This window comes from Triturus cristatus, chromosome 7, assembly GCF_964204655.1.
Source record: "Triturus cristatus chromosome 7, aTriCri1.1, whole genome shotgun sequence".
NCBI lineage: Eukaryota > Metazoa > Chordata > Amphibia > Caudata > Salamandridae > Triturus > Triturus cristatus.
Window position 1 is genome coordinate 1,725,183,807 of NC_140590.1, and position 22,557 is coordinate 1,725,206,363.

The 22,557-nt window shown below is 39.5% G+C and overlaps 1 protein-coding gene across 1 annotated transcript in view; it reads right to left on the bottom strand.

Moving 5' to 3' along the window:
• LOC146812902 (alpha-2-macroglobulin-like) overlaps positions 1-22,557 on the bottom strand; it is a 237,564-nt gene that overhangs the window by 70,873 nt on the left and 144,134 nt on the right. The window contains exons 9-15 of the mRNA XM_085619972.1: positions 22,195-22,309; positions 19,175-19,284; positions 16,214-16,375; positions 13,106-13,333; positions 9,749-9,815; positions 8,771-8,916; positions 8,020-8,169 (exon numbers count right to left, since the gene is read on the bottom strand). Coding sequence (XP_085476098.1) covers positions 8,020-8,169; positions 8,771-8,916; positions 9,749-9,815; positions 13,106-13,333; positions 16,214-16,375; positions 19,175-19,284; positions 22,195-22,309 — 978 coding nt within the window. The remainder of the gene's footprint in view (positions 1-8,019; positions 8,170-8,770; positions 8,917-9,748; positions 9,816-13,105; positions 13,334-16,213; positions 16,376-19,174; positions 19,285-22,194; positions 22,310-22,557) is intronic.

Below are 22,557 nucleotides of genomic sequence, written 5' to 3' on the forward strand. Positions count from 1 at the left end.
CTTTTCTTTTTGTGATGTTTACTAATGTCCTAGAAACATGGGATGAAGTGAAACAGTTACAAGATGAGGCAGGAGAAGAGGAAAAACAAGATTGGGTTAAAGCAGGATGTGCTCCAAGAGAAACAGACCATGTTTGGGTCTACAGAGATGGCAGACCAGTGATGCCAAACTCAATTTTGTCGTCAATGGCAAGGATGTATCATGGCCAGGGACATCTGGGGAGGGACGCGATGATTAGGTCCTTCAAACAAACCTGGTACAATGCAAAGTTTAGGGCAATTGCGGAGAGCATCTGTCAGAGGTGTTTAATTTGTCAGCAGTTTAACACTGGGAAGAAAACAGTGGTGAGTCTAGGGACAATTGGCAGAGAAGGAGGTCCTTTCACAAGAATGCAAATTGATTTCATTGAAATGCCCCAGGTGAACAGACTAAGGTATGTCCTAGTGGTAGTCTGTTTGTTTTCAAGGTGGGTGGAGGCCTACCCGACAAGAAGGAATGATGGATTAACAGTGGCAAAATTACTGTTGAGGGAGTTGATTCCTAGGTTCGGGTTTCCAGTCACAATTGAATCTGACAGAGGTAGACACTTTCAAAATGAACTCATTGGTTTAATTTGTGAAGCATTAAAAATACAACAGAAGCTACATTGTGCATACCGACCAGAGGCTTCTGGTGTGGTTGAGCAGATTAATGGCACAATAAAGAACAGAATTGGGAAGATGTGCTTAGCTACTGGCATGAAATGGCCAGATGTTCTTCCTCTAGTCTTGATGACTATGAGATCTACTCCAGACAGAACTACAGGTTTGAGTCCGCATGAAATCATTATGGGACGTGCAATGCACCATGCATTTGTGCCTGTGAATAAATTGATGGCAATAACTGATGACATGATTTTGGATTACTGTAAAGGCCTGGCTGACGCAGTTCATTCTGTGTTTCACCAGGTTGGAGAAGAAGCTACCACACTTGAGAAGAAGCAAGCCCATGATCTAAGTCCAGGAGACTGGGTGAGGATTAAGGTGCACAGAAGAAGAAATTGCTTGGTTCCAAGGTGGGGAAGGCCAAGACAAGTTATTCTGACTACAACGACTGCAGTAAAGTGTGCTGGAGTGAGACACTGGGTTCATGCAAGTCATACTCTGAGAATTCCAAGCCCAAGAGAGGGAACTGGTGAAGAGTATTATGAAGAGTCAGATTCCAGTGATAGTGAAGATCCTGAAGATACAGAATCAGTGAGAAAAGAAGCAGAGAGAGCTTCAAGAGATTCACTGCGAGTATCAGAAGGAAGAGCAGATTCTGATTCTGTGAAAGAGCCTGAAGTTTCGAGTAGCAGTGGAGGAAAAAGGAAAGAAAAAAGAAAGCACATAGAGACTACTCCTGAATCAGAAGAGGAGGAGGAGATTGAAGAACCACTTGAGATTATTCTTGAAGAAATAGGGTCAGAAGAAGATAGAAAGGGACAGATTGCGGAAGACCCCCGAGGAGGTGTAGGGTGCATTCATGAGGAGCTAGGTAAAGGGACAAATAGACAGCAAGAAGATTGCGTGTCGGAGACCCGAGGAGGGACAGAAATAGGGAAGTCTCAAACAGTGGTGAAAGAATCTGTGCAAGAAAAGAAAACTGCTAAGAAACGAAAGCAAAAGGCAATTGAAACAGAATCGGATGACGAGAATGAACAAACAGAAGGACGAGTTCTGAGAAAGAGAACTTCGATTGGAGAGAAAAGTGTCAAAGAAGTGAAGTCGAAAAAGGTCGTGAAAGGAGATCGTTGGCCTAACAACAGAGTGAAAAGGCTGAGATACAGGATAATAAGAGCAAATACATCGGAAGCTGAACAAGTGAATGAAGTATCCAGTCAAACTTCAAAGGCTGAAGAAGAAGAATCAAAGAGAACAAAAGAGCCAGTGGAAATAAAAAGAGTTAAAAGACCCAACCAAAAGTACAGATCACCGGAATGGTCTTATGTGACACTGTCTGAAGAAGGGAAAGAAGAAACAGTGACTCGAGATAATCCGGAAGTGGTCTTGAGAAAAGTGGTTGAGGAAGAAACTGGTGAAATTCTGAAAGTACTCTTGACCGATATCAGAGAAGAATCAGATACTGAAGAATCAAGTGTTGGAGATCTGATACAATTTGATGTTGAGGAAACTGGAGTGAAAAATGATGAGTATCCAAACTGAGTGAAAGAAGGATTCACTTGGACTAAGTGAACAGAAAGATCTTTGAAGAAGGCTGAAGAGTTTGGAACAAACGTTGGAGATTTGAAAAGTTCTAATTACTGTAGTGGAGTAGAAGTTAAAGCAGAATGGCTAACATAGAGAATAACCCAAACAAATGTGCCTTTGAATTTGAGATGGACGAAAACATGACTAATATAGAGAAGAATTCACAAGAGGTAGTTCCAATTAGAAGTGGTAGTTACATACACAAAGATAGGTCAATTAACAATTTTTCAAGTAATGTTTTTTCTAAACTGCTATATGAATATGTGAAGACAATGGAAGTGAGGGATTGCTATGTTTGCATGCAGTTACCTGCATCTGTTTCAGAAGGTGTTACTTATCACCATTTACCAGCTACATATGGTATTTCTTGTAGTATTTTAAGTAGTGTATTTTATTTGTTAGGGAAAGTAGATTATAAGATGTCTAACAGAGATAGTATTTTTGGGCATTTGCCGATGAACAAAGAGCTGAATCCAGCTAAAGAAGCTAACACTTTTGGTGAGATTTTTATTGAAGAAAAAGGACTAACATTAGATTACATTTTTAAGAATAATTTAACTTGCAGTTTGAAAGACGAGGAGAAAGCTTTCCTGGATATGGTAGAGCAAAGGAGAGTGAACATGCAAAAGAAAGCGGGAAAAAATGAAGTGAGTGAGACAATTTGGGACATTGAAATGGGAAAAGAGTTGAGGAATGGGGTTAGTCCAACTTTAGCTTTGGATGCACCACAGAAGGGTAAACTATGCATTACCAGAAGGAAATCCCAATATGATACATATTTTGTGGGAACTAGTGAGTGCCATGATACATACTTCGTTGCGACTGGTTGGGGTTTCAGAGGTGGAGAAGATACTATTTTTCCAGGAGTGTACTATGTGTGTGGGAACAAAGCTTATTACAGGTTGCCCGATCATTGGTATGGCACATGTTATGTGGGTTTAGTTTTCCCTAAGATTTTTCATACAGATAAAATAAGTGATGTAGAAGATATTAACATACTAAAACGTTTTAAGAGAGAGACTTGGTCTGAAATAGTGGGTGACATTTTTGGGGTTTTGATTCCAGCAGTGGGAATTTCTTTAAATGCTTATGGAATTCGGAAATTGTCCACAGTGGTTGATCGTTTATCGACAAATACCGCAGGAGGATTTCTTTTGGTAGATACGGAGTTAAGTGCCGTACGTGCCATGTCTATGCAAAATCGACTTGCCCTTGATATTCTTTTGGCTAAGGAGGGTGGAGTTTGTGGAATTTTGAAAGTTCAACATTGTTGCACTTATATTCCTGATGAAAGCAGAGACCTGAAGGTCTATATAAAAAATATTACTGATTTGCATGAAGATTTAGTACCACTTGAAACTGGGAGCTTATGGACTAAAATAGCTAATAAGATGATAGCTGTTAAGGATTTTATTGCAAAAATAGGTAGTACTATTGTAGGTAGAATATTGTTTCCTTTGTCTTGTATAATTGTTGCAGTGTTGATACTGAGATTAGAGTGTGTGTGTTACAAAAACAGGAGAGGGAAAGAGAAAATTTTGGAAAATAAAAAGAAAAATAGGAAAAACAAGATTTTCAAGAATTCAAAAAGAGAACCAGAAGAAATTGAATTAGAAGAATTGAGGGAAAGTGTTTATTTGGAGACTAAGAGAGATGATGAAAGAGAGACTGGTGTTTAATGTTGTGTAAGGGGAAAAGACATTTCTGATTTCTCCTAAAATGGGACTAAAATTTTCACTAATTTTTTTTTTGGGTTTATTTGGTGATAAAATCACCAAAGGGGGGATTGCTGGAGCAGGGTTTTCTGTTAGAAAATTCTGGGGCTTTTGAAGCTCTGGCATGTTTATGCGTTTTATTAATTATTAATAATTAACAACTAATTATTTGTCTTGTGCAAGTGAGTTGAATTAACCAATCTGTTTGTCCTAACACAAGAGAAGGTTACACAAGGGTTAGCATGTTTGTGCTTTATTTGTCTTACAATAACGTGCAAGTTTTCCATGTTTAAATGTTGCTGTGTGCTATTTATTTTGAGCACAAAACGCTGTCTGAATTAATGCTCTATATGTCGCAAAGCTAGATAAATGCATACACATAAGGGTATTAGTGGGGTTAACACTGTCTAATCATTATGATGTAGTAATCTTTATTTTGTTTTTTCAATTAAAGATGGTCTATTGTGGCCTATGGAGGCCTTTATGAAAATAATCGAGAATAATTTGAAGCCTGGCTGAGCTGTGGTTCAGGCGTAGAAAATTTTGGTGTATCAAGGGAGACCCCTGCTGGTGCTCAGCTAACAGAAAAACTGTCGGCAGTCCTTATAAGGAAATTTCCGGGAGGACATCAGCAAGTTTGGAGGATCTCCAAAAGAAATGTTCGTCCTTGGGAAACAATGAGCTTAAGAGAACTCTGTGCAAAGGCTGGTTTGTCGGAGGAAGCAAATTTGAACAGTTGCAAAACTCGATTCTTTCTCCGGGGATTTTATAATTATGACTTTTCTTGAGCGGAGATTTCAGGATGTAGTCAAGATACATCCCATCCTTCTTGTTTTACTTGGTGATACAATTTATTCATGTGGGTTTTCATTGTATTTTATGGTATAAAATGTTAGCTTAGGGAGGGCTCTCCCCACTTCTTTCTTTCGTCGCCTTGCTGCGTGAACTTGCGTTGCAGATGACCGATGCTGAGGACTTTATCCTGAAAAGACTTTTCAAGAGACTGGTCCTGACCCGTTCTGACACTAGTTAGAATAGGTAATTATGAGAAATGATTTATTCTGATTTACTTTGACTAATTTTAGATAAAGCAATATAACTTTTGAGACATGGTGTTGACTATTTCTTTCATTGTCATTTATTGAACTATTAATGATTATTGTTATAGATTGTTTATATTATGTTGGACAGCCACTAAAACTGGTCCTATCGCCTAGATATAGATGCAGGGTGTTTAGGAGTTTTCTTCCCACAGATTTGCTGCTGGTAGAGTATCGGAGCATATGTAAGTGAAATGGGCCCTAGTGTATGATGAATATATGAGCGTGTAACTGTAGAGATTACTCTATCTGTGGTAGTGGGTATATTTTTATCACCCTGATCTGTATCACGGGTTCTACTGACTGCAGCACCCACCGCGATGCCAAAATGACAGGTTGTACCCCCCAGTGCACCCACACCTCCTCCCATCCCAAGGGGGGCCCGCAGCGGGCCCCCATAACTAATCCCCACCAGCCTTTCCATGGCGGTATGGCGGCCATGGAAAGGCCGGATGTAGCCAGCATCATGATTTGGTGGACGGTGCCTTCTAGGCACCGCGGCCATTTCATGCTCCCTGGACCATCCCCCAGGCAATCTGAATTATTGCTTTTGGCGGACCAGTGGCGAACAATCTTTACTCTTGTCACAGTCCGAGCGCAATTCCCTCTGCCATCGTAAGGTGGCGGGGGAATATCACGGTATGATTGCGGAATGACTGCCACCACATGGCTGGCAGTGACGGGTCTTCCGCAATGATAATCGGCCCCTAAGTTTTGAAAAACTGTGTATGTTTTGGGGGAGTAGATTTAAGTGTACAAAAATTGTTTGAATGTGTTCCTTAGGACATGGGCAAGGGTATATAAGAATCGCTTAAATGCTAAGGAATAATTGTGAATAAATGCACACAATTAATATACTTGACCTTAACCAAAAAATTGTGATGGTTTAATAAGTTCAGCTAGACTCCGGTTATATACAAATTTAAAAAAGGCCCAATCTAGCTTTACAATAAGGGTTCAACGCCCTAATGCATAACTTTCTAAAAGTGGCATTTTCAGAACTGCAATTTAAATTCTGACTTCTCCATAAGTAGGTATTTTAAATTGTTATTCCGAAGACACCAAACATGAACTGCCTATCTCTTCCCATTTGGAAATTACGCTTACAAAATGTAATAAGTAGGTGGTGGGCGGTGACCTCCTCTCTGCTATCAGACGTTGCTGAGTTTTGCTCACTCTGTCCTCCGCTTGGAGCATGGAGTTTGTCAGGAACTCCGCAAAATCAGCGTAACGAGTTAACCAGCGCCCATCATAAGAGACATATGAAAATGTAATTACATTTGTAGCCTCCACCTGTTGTTGATGAATCAATACATATTTTGGGCCTCTTTTCATATTTTTGCATCAGACTGACAGTCAGGTGAGTGCATCCCATCATCTGTTTGTTGTGTGGACTGGGCTTGTTTCAAAGTTCTTTCTACGGCTGATGTGACTCGTGTGTCAGCTTACTTCTCCCTTTGTGACATCCTTACCCTCCTCCACCCACCCGAACTCAGCTCTGCTGCCTTTCGGGCTCGCAGTCCGCTTGGTCGACACACAGTACACACTGGCTGCTCCACTCCTCGCAGGATGTGCCTTCTTCAGTGCGGGACTGCGGTGAGCAGTGGGCCTGCGAGGGAAGAGGGGGCTCTCCTTGAAGCCCGCGACCCATGGATGGGGCCCGATGTGGCAACGTGCACATCAGAACCAGGAGGAGGCTTTATGAGAGAAAACTTTATGCTCTGCCTCCAGCTGAACCACGGTGAGTGAGGGCTGCGGGAGAGGCAGGGGATACAGGGGTTTAAGAAGTGCTTGCCTCTGATTGATGAGGTGTGTTGGCACCAATTGATTTTTCAAAGCTAAATGCCAACTACAGTTTCACTTTCAACATCAGCCTACGCAATTCCGCCATCTAACGAAATTCAACAGAGTTGTTGTGCAACTCCGATGTTATCCAATAGGAGAAATAGGCTTTGCAGTAGTGAAAAACTAATTTCAGAGTTTTTCACCATCAGAATATGTGAAACTTAAGTGTCCTACTTTTGTAATACAATGCACCCTGCCCTCTGGGCTGTCCAGTGCCTTTCCTATGGGTGACATGTATGTATTAAAAAGAAAGGTTTGGGCCTGACAAAATGGCAGCTTAAACTGCACATACAGGCTTTGCAATGGCACCCTTAAGACATGAGTAGAGTGCTACTTAAGTGTGTGGCACAATTAGTGGTGCAGGTCCATTAACAACATTTAATTTACAGGCCCTGGGCACAAAGGTGCCACTTTACTGTTACCATTTTTTAGGAAAAGAGCACAAGCATTTTAGCATTGGTTAGGAAGGGAACGAGGCCACCAAAAACAAAGTCAGCAAAAACAGGAGGTCCGAAGAAATTTTTTTATGGGGAAACTATGCCAAGGATGCCAGATCAAACTGTGCACAGAGCTATTCTTTGTATATTCACCTTATAATGCGATGGAAGAGATTAACTAAGGCCAAGAACAGTTTACATGTTCACACACCTTCACGACAAATGGACCTACACATTGGCATATTCCCACTGCCCTTATACAGGAAAAGCTCAAAACAGGATGATTTGTGTATAGAATCTTTGTGCATTAGTATAACATCTCAATTGGCAAATGATAAGACATCCTCAGAATTTAAATCATAAAATCCTATTCATGAAGTCATTAATTACAAGAACCTATAGCATGCATATGCTGATGAAACATCTTGAGGACAGAGGATTGATCAGGAAGACATTCTTTGTTATTGCGGCTCCCTTACTCATACTCAGCAGCCACCTATATCATTAACACCTTCTTTTTTCAGATGTGGAGGCCATTCCTAACCTTCTCATTCACCCACTGTGTCCTCCGTGCCTTCTGTGGCAGCCTTTTCTCAGGCACCAACAGCCTGATGTGGCACATCCCAAATCTCAGAAGCAATGAGGAGAATTAATCACATTTTTAGAAAGGTAAGCCAAAAAAAGAAAATCTCACCGATTCCACTGTCAGATCTTTCTCGGGTTTCATGAGCAGGACACTCTTGTCAACAGCCCGAAGAGCACAAAGGGAGCCTGGAGAGGCTTCGACATTCAAAGTGGTAGGTGAGGCAGGTAAGCCCTCCGCATGAGAGAAGTGTAGATTCACCTGGAATTGCAAACAGCAGTGAGATACATAAACCTTTAAAGATCTTCCAGCTTGTTTTGATGGGGGGAGCGGATCTCCTGCAGAGATGTTTTGGGAAATGGGAGTGCTTCCACTGCTCTTCTTGTCCTTGCCTGCTCTTCTTCTTATTCAACCAATCATACGTATGAGAATCTCTGCATTATCATACAACATCCTCAAGCCACCCAGACCTAAAATTGGTCTGCCAAGCATCCGAGTTCCAACCTTTTCAGTCTTCCAATCATAGATATGAAAATGTATGCATCCCTATGCAACTGTCCTGACTACACCTAACCATAGAGGTTTAGGCGATTCTGTTACGCTCCGCAACTTCTTTAAGGACACCCATCACTACAGGTCTCAAATCCTAGAGTTGTGCTATTATGTAGGTGAAATCACAGCACTACTAGGACAATCCCTGGTTCGATCAACTCTCTTTAATTGATAGATTAACGTTCTTTTCCTTCCATTTGTTTGCTCTTTATTTTTACTTTCTGGATGTTTTTATTATTACCTATATGTACAGACTGACTTTAAAGCTGATCAACCTTCTTCTACTTGCAGTCTGACCCTAAACTCTTACCTTGTTGTCAAATTTCTTCGCAACTACGAAGTTAGCTGTGTCTGCGATGACTTCGCCACAGGGAAGGAATGCGAATATTAACATCTTGGCCAGAGGAGCAATGTCTGTGCTGATATGCAGTGAGAGCATGAAAGTTCCAGGCACACCTGTAGAGGAAAATTCATCTGTGAAGGTGAATGGAAAATCTGATCGGAACAGAAATCATCCTTCTTCTAGAATGAAAAAAACTTAAAAATGTGCCTTTGTACCTAAAGAGATTAACCGAGGATATATTAACCTGAGTTTCAAAATTATATCCGGTAAAGCACCAAATAGTGAATGCGCTGAGTAAGGTCTAAAGACCCCTTTTGACACATGTCGGGTCCCTCATTTTACCTCATCACACTCCCCTTTTTCTTCCTACCTATGTGGACCCATGTCCCTGTCTTAGTGCCTTTCACCCACTCCCTATTTTCTGTATATACTACCAGGCAGAATGAATTTAGGACCAATGAGACGCATAGCAAGATCCTTTCAATTCAAGACTAAACTTATACATGCAGCTACACATATGGTCCTTCAAATCCAAGAGGAAAATACATAACACTTCAACATAGGTACTCATATTAGATCAGATGACCGGATGCCCTTTCTTCATATCGATGAGTCCCAAAAGTAGCAAATGACAATACCATACTAGGAATTGCTGGCACCCATAGAGATTATATTTTCAATATCATTAAATTATATATGCAGGATTTGGTATAAGCATGGAGTTAAGAATACTGTACAATTCAACTTGTTGATTGTACTGATACAATTCGATGTTGTACCGTGTCATAAAACTAACATGATATACTATTAATGAAAAAGTGTTCTGAAAATTAAATAAATGGTCGAATCTCATCAAAGTCGCTCTTCACCCCAACACCATTAGAAGGCAAGGACAGTAAATGAGCAATGGTTGGAAAAAGTAGAGGAAGTCCAACCGCGACTCACCATGCTTCACGTGTGCCTCATCAATGATGTGTTTGCCATGTTTGGCAATGCCTCCTTTTGACATGACCTGGAAGTGGAGAAGGATGGGAAGTATAATTAAAATTGAGTTTGTTAGGTTATTAAGGCTGGCCCAGAAAGCATTACATTGTTGGAAGAAGAAGACAGGGGCAATAAAAGGGGATTTAGAAACCTTAATGCACAAACCACATATGACACCGTATGTCTCAGTCACAGGATGCAAGAATAATGGTTTGGGAAGTTGACTTAATGTGCCATAAATGTTAGTAGCATATTCAATCTTGAAAGTCATCAAAGGGTAAAATATAAGTGTTTACAAAAGAACTCTCAAACATAACAATTGCTGGTGGTCCTTGCTAACATTGAGGGAGTTGGAACTATAGTAATACAACACATAAATATAATATATTCTCTAAAGCAATCCAAAAATGATATACCCACATTCAATGCACACTACCTTCATATGCAGTATGACAGTACATTCCACATGTTTACAAACACCGGAGAATGGTCGAATCAAAAGAGGAATACAGAATCATGAGAAACTGGCCAACACAATACAAAGCAAACAGTCAATCAACCTGCCATGTATCCATTCTCAATATACTGTAAACATGGTTTCCCTTATTGAATACTTGACCATTTTTCAGCATCACAACATTCTTCACAATCTGCTTATTCCTCATAGGTCAAATAAACAGAGAAAGGACCTGAGTCTCACACTTGGGTACATCATCAGATCATCTAAGTGGATGACATAACCCAATAGACACATGACAGCTTTTCTCCTTACTTGTGAAAAATAAATGCTGGTTCTTCTCAAGCAAAGTGTTCACTGGTGTAACTCACTTGCTGAAGCCAACCATAGCATTTCCATGACAACCTGTTTAGCCTTTTCAACCCCCTGCAATAGTTCTCTTTTCCAGCTTGCCTGCTGCTCTCTATTGCCTTCGGTATGTACATCCTCTGCTTTTTTCCGGTTGTTTTCAGCCTTCTTTTTTGCCCATTTTGCGCTTGTTTTCTGCCTTTTGTTCTGATCACTTCAGACCTTTATATTGCCTTTCTCTTCTCGTTTCTGTCCTTAATCTTGACTCTTTCTGCCTATTTCTGACCTCTATTGTGCCCCCTTGTGCTCGGTTTTGAACTTTATTTGCCTCTTTCTGCTCATTTCTTCCCTCATCCCACTGTTTCCCTCCTCCCACCACCCAGTGCCACACGCACGCACCAGGACACCGAAAATGCAAAACCTGGCTTTTTGCCGGAGACATCCCATCCACTGCATCCAGATACCCCTAAGGCTGCGCTATACAAATGCTGATTGATTGACTGATTTAAATTCTTGATGATAAACCATATTTATTGATATTCCAACAGCTCAAGAATATACCTGCCATGCTTTCTAAAAGCATTAGTTGGACCCAACAAACAAGAACCCCTTCATCCTAGGCATGGGTAGAAATGTGCAGGTGGCAAGGACTGCTGTCTAAAATTCCATCTTCATACAGGTGGCAAAAGTGAAGCAATGCTTCACTACACTAAGCAATTGGGGTTCCATGCATCACACACCTTCAGTGAAAGACACTTGTCTAGATAGCCACAGTGGATATTCAACTCTTACTCACACTTGTGGTATATTTTAACCTCTGGGATCAATGCCTCCAGCCTCGACCAAGCCTGAAACCACAAGACCTTTGAGTTTCATCAGCTGAACACCCACCTCTAAAGCCATTCATCATGCCAAAATGTATACTAAAACATATATCCATATCCTGAGTACCTAATCTTACCCATGGTCAATGTCATCCCCTTCCAAACAGTTGACATACACTCGGTATTCAAACATAATCCTGACAAAATAGTTGAACTTGGCATACTCACAGCCTTTTGTAACTTTAACAAGTAGAGCACAGAAAACGGAATATCGATGCACTGTAAGTTAAATATACTGATTATACATCAGAGTTTGATCGTGTAGCTAAAAGGGCGCTCTGGGTCAATATTGTTTTCTGGGGCATATAATTACCACTACCACTTTAAATTCAGGAAGTATCTACATTTGAACATCTCCAAAATACTTTTAGAAGCAATATTAATCATTCCAAGATTGAAGCAGGCGTGTGTAGTGTACAAGACCCTATTATTCATGAGTTTCGGACTTATAGAGTTGATAACGCAGAAGATGCAATATCAAATTTGTTGAGGAAAAATTATATACATCTCTAGATTTGTATATATGGTGTTTTATGTATTAAGTGGGTTGGGGAGGATAATAAATATTTGGCAGCTACCATCAATAAAGTTCATTTTAGCTACTTTAGTTGAAATCAAAGAAACGGTCAACTAATGTATTGAGGGGAATGCTACAGACATTTATTTGATCATAAAGGGTCTAATGTTTCTACCTAAAAAAATTATATTGTGCTAGGGTGTTATCTACATTAAATTACTGTTCTCAAGTACCTACAAAAATAGTACATTGTGCTCAGTTATTACCTGGATTACATTTTGGTACTCCAATATGGTTAATGAATACTAACACATGGTTAGGAAGTGCAAATGTGATGTGGGGCTGAGGAGTTGAATCTCAATTGAGATTTGAGCAAAATATTCTGCCATGAACAGTGCCTATTATACCAAATATATCAGGAGAGTTCTTTGGCATTTCAAAAGACGACAAGGAATCCCTATTAGGATTGATAATAATAAGACCTCAAAAAATTGTCAGACTTTAATGACCATATGAAGCATTGCTTGAATTTTGGATAAATTAGATGACATTTGGTCATGAGAGAGATGTGAATTTATGAACGCCCAGCTTAAAAGGCTTGTATAAATACTAGTACACAATTTGGCTAATCAGGGGAATCTGAAATCCCATTAATAAAATAATAAAATCTGGATTAGAAGATTGTATAACTTCGGTAAAGAAAAGATTGATCTATTCTCCACCAAAAAGCAGTGATTTTGAGTAGAAGGACGAAGAAGGTTCATATATATTACTGCTAAGTGATTATAGTGTGATTCGTAGGAGAGAGCAAAACATATTTTCATTCATAGTGTAATTTAATGTGAATTTACACAGCCTGGTTACTTATAAAGTTTTGATTTTTTTATAAACTGAAATTCTAAAAATAATAATTTTGTGATTTACTATAAAGTTTCAAAAATATTCACTAATCTGAGACACACTTAAACAATTTCTGTCACACCTTCATTACACACAAAGTATGCTCCTTTGTTCCGCAGTCTTTTATTAGGATCTGTAAGAAGTACGTACCCCAATAATGAGATGTCACTCCATTTTTCAATTTAACCCCAAATCTATTGATGTCTACTTACCAAGTAATGAAAGTCAACCTCCTTGCTCTCTCCCAGGCCCTCAGAGGACAGGATGTAGTGCACAGTGATGTCTTGTGTGTGGCCGGGCTCCAAAGTGCCATAGATGGGTTGAATCTTCACATAGCTGTTGCTCTTAGAGTAAAAGTACCTGGCCATGTGAGTTTCGCCATTGTGAGAAGGGTACATCCATCGTGAATCTCCGCAGTATGTTGTGTCCTTGTAAGAAACCTGACAAAATTGAAACCCAAATAGGATTAACAGTGCTAAAGGTGTACAACTGCCTAGAGCTGCCCCGATGGGTCCTTCTGCAAAATTGGTGTTAATAACAGGAGTATCCACAATCTCCACATTAAATTTGGAAAACTAAAGAGCAATTTGCTGCTGATACAAATTACAACAGGCTGAGCTTTATAAAAATATTTTGTAAAATGTAGGAAGCAAAGGATATTCAATATTTATTTCATTATTCTCTTAGAACAAACAATACTATATGTATTCAGCTGTCAGCTGCATGCCTTAAGCTGAGGGATTTCAATTAATATCAAGAGTCACCATCTGATGAGCTACTTGGATAATTGTAATGGCAGTTCCAGGACAGTATTAACATAAAAGAACATAATTAACAGTAAAAGGATAAACTATCAGATCAGGTAGAAAGGGGTATAACAAACAAGGCACACTATCATGGTTAAACTACTGTTTAATAATTCCCAAACATTAATGCAAACCCAAAAGAGAAATGGGTAGGGACAGGAGATGCATCTCTTTTGGACATCCCAGATTCTACAGGGGGATATAAAAGGTCACTTTCCATTGAGCAACAGCAGTGTTGAGGACTCACACTGATGCAGACTAGCACATTTCTGGCTGTAGTCTCAGACAGAAGACATAGAGGGATTGAATACAACTTGAATCTAATATATTTTTAGATGATAGTTTTACACTGATGGTAAATACAGGTAGTAATGATTGAAGGTATCGATGTTTCCTTGATGTGAATTTATTTGATTAGCAAGAAACGGAAGATCATAAAGAGAGATGTCTTTCCACGTGACATCTCTAGTAAGGTAATATTTCCATTGTGATGATGGTCATCTTGCCCTTTTCAAAATATACCCTTGGTTCTAATCCTAATCTTTACATTTTTTCCTAATTGTAGCCATGGTTTTAAATCTAACTATCTCTAGGTGACGCTCTCTTCTACATCCTCTTTTCTAGATGCAGAAACTAGCATGGCCTCATATTTTGCCTTGATGGCTTTCTGGTGGAGCCACAAAAAGTGGGCGTAATATTGTAACTGTTCTCCTAGCTAAGTTTGGGCTTGAACCTGCTGGTGGTATTGACAATGGGTTGGACATGTGCATTTTGGCAAACTGTTACTTTTGCATAAAACTCATACACACCACTTATTTCATCCAACTGCAGTGTTTCCAAACTTTGTAGTAATTTTACATGCACGTGGCACATTAAAGATGAAATTCTGCAGTGAGGCATTTTGTTACATTGGAAATATGAAAAAGGATTGCCTGCCATGTAATGCAGAATATTTTCATGATTTCCCACTGATAAAACCTCAAAGTGCCACTGATTGTACTTTGGAAAATCTAAGGATCTGTAATAAACCTCAAAGTGCACCTGATTGCACTTTGGAAAATCTAAGGACCTTTAATTGGCAAGGCTAACTCTCTCATGAATCATACAATGAAAGATAGCTAGAAATTGTGTTTTAGCTATTTATTCACATACCAAAAGAGGAATATTTTATAAGATAAAAAAAATGGTGCTGTTGTTGGACACAAATTTATAATTTGGCAACAAATATCACTGAGAATAACAAAAATCAGGCAGCACATTACGTCAGCCCTCAAAGACCACTTCCCAGTGGCGCAGAAATTCAGGTTATTTTGAACCAGCTCCAAGTCACTGGATGGTGGAGTCCTGAAATACTTGTAGGGTGTTTCTTCTTTCTAAATGCCAACCCATAATGTGAGATTTGGTAAAGCAAATCCTAATTCACAATCCAAAAGTATTCACAAAAAGCGTTAAGGAAGATTGATAACAACAATTGCAGTACAACTACTGAACTCTCTCAATGAACCCCTCAAGCTTAAGAACTTGCAAGAAAAAAATAAAAACATACTTCTTGAAAGAGGCTTTCTCTTACTCCACCAGAACTACTCTCAGAGGATTAGGGACAGGGACCCATGGAAGGTGGAAGAACTTCTGGCAAAGACTAACCTTCTTTAATCCCCTGAGATTCCATATCTACCTAAACAATGAACATTGGCTAGGCAAGAAGGCGCTGTCCCCTAGAAATGGTTGCCTCTTTATATAACAGCAGCTTGAGAAAATGAGCCCTGCTCACCCAAGAACAATATAAAACAATTAAATTAAATTGAGTGAGAGTTGAACACACACGATTCCTGCCTACATCCTGGCTCATGCACTGACAGGACCAACATTACACCAAAAATAGCCTCAAACAGTTCTGAAATTCTGTTGGACAAGTATCTTGACAATTAGGTGGTCTGAAAAGTGACTGGAAGAAGAACAATTTGTTAGTCCATCTTTTTATATCACTGACCAATCTTACATAAAAGTAAAAACAAACTTTCTGCCTTGTCCATAAAAACAGTGATGTTACAAAACTTTCCTGTCTGGTAAGTCATCAGAGAGGTGCTCTGTATGCTTCAGTGAGGATAGTGCAAATATATTACATTCTAGGTGTGGTGACAATAACCCTTTTCAACGACTTAACCAGGTCAATGTTCTCTATACTTCAGGACTTAGAAAATTCAAAAAAGGAATTAAAACCCACCCATGGAAAATTAGCTAATATTTATATTGGGCCAGCTTAAATTGTTTGTTTTGGAGCTGCAGTTGGTGCTTATGTATTTATATCAATTATGCATACTTCAGTAATTGCAAACAAATTTAAACTATGTCAGGAGAACACCACTGTTTCCTGGTTCTTGAGAGCTTCCCCATCATTAAAAGTTTAAGCAGATTAAGTATTAAAATCCCCATCCACTGAGCCTTTTTTACTATGATGAGTTTACTTGATTGGTTAGATTTTGCTCCTTTTCTAATTCTCAAGTGCTTGCTTACCCGTATCGAGAGAGACAAGGTGTTATGAGATGTAGTGTCAACAGCAAAGCACGCTTTGCCTTCCTGGTCCGTTGTGTAGTTGATCTTGGTGTCTCCTTGACCTACAGAAAGGGTCACTGTCTCGTTGGCCAATGGGGTCCCAGTAGAGTCCTCCAACAGGAGCTGTGAAAAGAGAACAGCAATGAAATGTGTAAAGGGGTGACATCCAGCAGCTACAAAAGGAGTAATTATTGGATGATTAGAGGAGGGTTTAGTATCATCACCTCCTGCTGTCGTAACATGTACTTGTGATGTGCCTTTTATAAAGTTGCATCACAAACTCATTTTCTGACACCCCCATTAGGTATCATGATGATTAAACCTTCTTGACATTAGTAATGTGGAAACACTTGTGACTCATCGGCTGCATAATGAGAGAGTAAAATTAGGGTACCCATCTTTTGGTGTTTAGTAACAGTTTTAGAGAGACATGTGGGTCCCTCAATTATTGGAGTGTCTGTTTTCTGGATGTTCCAACGTCACGTTTCAACATGTTAATGGAGAGAGAGGTCCATTAGGTCTATCCATGTTACATCCGGTTACAGGGACAGAGGAATCGAATGACAGACATAAATCAAGGTCCGTCAACTCTACCCTTTTACACTCTCTAAAGAGACAGACTAATCTCAAGACACAGATCACTCAAGGTCCATCAGATGTCTCCTCACTACACTGTCTAAAGAGACAGACTGATGTAGAGACAAGGGTACCTCAAAGTTCATTAGATGTATCACCATCGCACTGTCAAAAAGACACAGACTAATGGAGAACAGATGCATCGCAAGGTTGACTGTGAATGTTCCAATCTTATTCTGTAATAGAGACAGAGTAATGTAGTGAAATATAACATCATCACTACCCCCACTGCACTCTAACAGAGACAAACTACATGAGAGACACCTATAAATCAAGGTTGACAATATCTTTCGCTAAAATACTATCTACAAAAATCATATTAATAGAGAGACAGATGCAACTCAAGATCCATCAGTTTTGTCACATCACATATTGTAAAAAAGACAGAGAAATGAAAATACGGAAATAACTTAAGATCCATCAGGTCTATCCCCTAACACAATGCGCAAAAGGGACAAATGACCTGATTTAGAGTTGGCTGGGCGTTTAAGGCAACACAAATGTGGCAGATATCCCATTTGCCTTATTACAAGTGCATTACATCCTAATGCACTTGTAATAAGGCAGACAGGATATCCCACCTGGTCCCATCAACCAAACTCTAAATCGGACAAAAAGTTATACAAAGAATGACATAAATCAAGGTCTATCTCTGCTACATTGTCAAAAAGAGATAGACTGAAGGAGAAAAATATGCAACTAGGATCCATTATGTCTATCTCAAACACAGTCTGTAAAAGCGATAAAATAAGGAAGATACAGACATAACTTAAGGTTGCTGATCTCAGTCACCATCACAGTGTCTCGTCTGAAAGGGATAGACAAATGGAAAGACAGACATATCTTAAGACTCATGAGGTCTGTCACCATCACACTGTCTAATAGACACAGACTAATGGAGAGACGCATATGATTGCAGAAGTTGCTCATAATGTAAGAAAGAAATTCTAATTACATGTGAGAACTATGTATTTTATATGCTTCATTGAGTGTTTATCTATCCCCTTAAATGTGTTCTGGAACATTGACTGATAGTTTTTTACGTATCTTCTTCTTTAATGATATAGTGCAGAAGGAAGGGATTCAATGTTTAGGGCGTTGCTCCATTGTATGTCAAACCAAATGTAATAAGTAATGCATCATATTATACGATTCCTTACATATGTGAAATTGAAACTGAAGGGTCCTCATGTCCCTGTCCCTTTTCAAATATGGTGTAGAGAAAACCAGAATCATTATTGGTTCACCAATTGTGTTCCCACTCAAGCTACAATTAAGGCAGACGGGACTCAGTCAATCAAGTATACCCTGTTCAACATGCTGACATTGGAAGGACCTCAGAATTTGCTCATGATTGTCTTGCAACATCCAGTACATAGAGCTGGAACTTATGGACTTTCGTGTACGTCAACACTCCTGAGGTAACAGTGGCATAAGTGCACTACTCCCAGAGAGTGTTTAGAGGGTTGTAGAGTCAGACGTTGATCATAATCAACAGTGGCTGCCTGTATAGTGCAGAAGAGAAAGAAGGGAATCCTGGACAGTCAAGCCTGCCCCTACTGCATCCTGCACCATAGGAAAAGGAAAGGTCTATACATGATCTAATTAAATTGTTTACAGTTTTCTTCTATAACACATGATGGCAGAGACAGAAGAGACTCGTGGTCCTGCAGTGGCAGAAGAGCCTTGAGAATATCTAACTAGCCTGAACACCATTCCACATTACGAATGACAAAATGCTGACGACCAAAATATCGCCAAGTTAAGTATATGTATATAGTTGAGGTTACATTTACTATTCTTAAATTCACCTCTATGTTTATTGCACATCTATGTATTCCTAGAAGTGCATATGAAGATATCTGGATGTGGAGTTAAGTATAGTAAATATATCCTTACCTGTAAATACTTACTTTCTTCATATTTCATTCATCAATATTTTGAAAAGAATCATGGTATCTCAATATTAAGAACTCAATACTCTGGTACCATTCCAACTAGAGGCCCAAAGTCAAAAGTCGAACTTTTTTTATACCGATAGTTGTGAACATTGTACTCCATTTATTTTGCTTTCTTCTGGAAACAGTGATCCGCTGGTGCATCCAATGAGTTATAAATGTGTTCACATTGTGGTGCCTATATCTTAAATGATGAAAAAGCAAGTATATATAAAAAATAACAGATATCTAACTGCAAAAACTGTAAAACCATCCTTCTTCAAACCATGATGAAGAGTTTAATGCAAGTTAAGTTTTAGACCAGGGTGCGTACACCTGAGGTACAAACCTGTCCATGTAAAGGAAGTCCTTTCTTGAAGTTTGGGTCGACGTGCAGAAATCTCACTTTTGTAATGGTGGTGCTGATCTCGCTGGAGCCTTCACCAGAAATTTCAACCTCTGGAAGAGAATGAGAAGAGGGAGTGGACAATGGAAAATAGAGAATGGGCAATGGAAAATACAGACAGGAGAATGGGAATACACAATGAAAAATAGACAAACGAGAACTAAGAATGGAAAATAGACAATGGATAATAGAAAATGGATAATAGAGATTAAGCCATGAAGAATGGACAATGGATAATAGTTCACAAAACTGGACAATGGACAATGGATTCTAGAGATTGGACAATGAAAAATGGAGAATGAAGAGTGAGACTTTACAATGGAGAACAGAAAATAGTGAACGAGGAATAAAAAATAGACCAAGAAGAATGGAAAAAGGGCAATGTACAATCAGGAATAGGCAAAGGAGTAGGGGTGGGTGAACTCACAAAGTTTCACTCCACAGAATTCCACACAGGTACAGAAAACCCTAGCGCGATTTTGTTGAATTTTGCCAATGGGTGGAAAATATAGGGCTCACACTGGTTGTGTTGCAATTTAGTGCTGGTAGTGCGAGCGATGATGAAAATCAGCGCGGATGGCACCATACGTTTTGTAAGAGCATGCTGCCATTTGAATTGATTGTGATGCTGCTCGAGTGGAAAACCTACTGGATAGGCAGCAAATCTACTTGAATGGCAGCCCTCTGACCATGACCACTCATGAACGCCGGCGATGGCTTGCATTAAAAAATGTACCTATGGGGACGGCAAATCTCACTCTCACACGCCAGCTCACATATTTTGGAGCCTCGCAGGACTTGGCAGAATTTGGCTTGTACTCTGCTTTAAAGAGGAATGCAGAGTGGCCAAAATTCCAACAATTCTGCGGGCTTCAACGAATATATCGCCCACCCCTACAAAGGAGAATGAAGAATGGACAATGGAGAAAATGAATGAAAATAGACAACGGAGAATGGAGAATGAACAATGGACATTGGAGAATGGACAATGGAAAACAGAGAATGGAGAATGGGAATAGACATTGACGGCCGAAAAATGGACAATAGAGAATAGGCAATGGAAAATGAAGACTGGACAATAGAGCTTAGTAAATGAAAATGAAAAATGGAGACAAGAGAAAGGCCAATTGGAAATAGAGAATGAAAAATGAGAATATACGATGGAAAAAAACAATGGGTAATGGAAAATGGTCACTGGAGAATGAAGAATGGACAATGAAGAATAGTGAACCAAAATAGACAGTAGAAAATAGAGAATGGGCTTTGGTGATTGGACAATAAATAATGGAAAATGGAGAGTGAGAATATAAAATGTAGAATAGACAACAGAGAACAAAGAATGGAAAATAGACAATAGATAACGGAAAATGGACAATGAAGAATTGGCAATAAGGACCGAAGAGTGGACAATGGATATTGGAGAACAGTGAAGGAAATTAGACTATAGAGAATGGACAGTGGGCAATGGTGAATGTTTGGAAGAAGCTGGTAATATCTGTCGCTCTCAGTGAGCACTTCTGTGGTTAAAGGACACTGCAGAGGAAACCCCTTATGTATACAGCTGATAGCAGTTTAAATCAAAAGAGCATTTTAACTACAATGTCAGCCTCCAGAAGCAACACAGTCCACCAGTAGGTTCAGCTGTGACCAATTTAATGTATGTTTAGTGAGGCAGCAGTGGTGTTTGTATTATTGTGATCTGGTTGGAACCCCAAACTCTACATCATGGTGCCCACCCTCTCATATGCCATTCTGACTGTGGCTCAAAGTCTGTGCCACAGTATCATTCACTTCAGTGTACAGTGAGTATACAAGATGGGTTCCTTCCGTCATAATCCTAGAGAATATATTGGGTATACATTTTATTAACGCCAGGCCTGCATTTAATTTTCTTTACATTATCTTCCTTCCTCTCTAAACATGGATATGATAGATGTCAGTTCTACATTATGTTTACACTACCTGTCACTTCCTGCTCTCTTCTGTCTGTAAGAAAGATACAATGCATCTATTTGATCTACTTTATATTTATGGAAACTCTCCCTTCTTTCTCTGACCTTACTGTGTTTAATATGCATCTTTCAATAATGTCAGAGCTGCATTATGCTTATAGTACCAGTCACTTCCATCACTCCTGTGTCTGTTGTGTTTACAATATGAACACCTTTCATTCATGTCAGTTTTACATTATGTTTACAGTACTTGTCCCCGCTATCCTTGTTGTGGCAAAATACTATGCATATTTTTACCTAAATTCAATTCTCCTTTCTGGCTATAGTAACTGACCCATACTCCTCTAACACAGCTGTGTTGAATATACATCTTTCATTGATGCCATATCTAAACTATGTTTACATCACCAGTCCCTTTCTCTGCTGCTCTGGTTTTGGCAAATGAACCACGTATGCCTCACATTATTTGTCATGTATCTATCATGTTTACAGTGCATGTTCATACCCTGCTCTAGCTGTGGTGAGCAGTCTATTTAAATCTCTCACTATTGTTAGTTTCACTTCATGTTCACAGCACCTGTCCCCTCCTCTCACCTTGCTGACAGTGGTGAATAAGCAATGGACACCTTTTATTCATTGTAGCTTTACATTATGTTTAGAGTGGCTGTCCCTCCATCCCCTCTGCTCGGTGTGGTGAGTATCTTATCCAAGTCCCCCATTATTGTAAGTTCTACTTTAGGTTTACTGCACTTGTTGCCTCCTCTCACCTTTCTTGGCTGTGGTAAATAAGCAATGTGCATCTTTTATTCATTTTAGCTTTGTATTTTTTTTGCAATACCTGCCCATCCACCCCCACTGCTGGCTGCGGTGAGAACTCCATCTGAATCTCTCATTAGTGTTAGTTTTACTCTATGCTTCCTGCACCTGTCCCATCCTCTTGTGAATCCAGCATGTGGTGAGTAGGCAATGTATATCTTTTGTTTATTTATCTGTCCCTTATGTTTACAGTACCTGTCCCCTCCTCCACCATGATGGCAGTCACTTGGATGTTATCTTCGTAGCCTGAACGCTTCATCTGGAAGATTTTTGTTGACACCACTTCATGGAAGCATCCTTTGTTATCCACCTGAGGGCAGAAAGGATAAAATAATTGTAATACGTTGGTATTTTGAAATGAATGCTATTCCTTGACCACACTCAGCGGGCTATTCGCAAAGGTAACTTACAATTGTGAGTCATTTATATGTGCACTTTACATTACATGTTGAGTGACTTTACTACTTTTACAGTAGTAACCCAGCACCACAGATGGACAACCACAGATACTGCAACAATGCTCACTTAGAAAATAATGGAGGTAGGGTCTTAAATAAA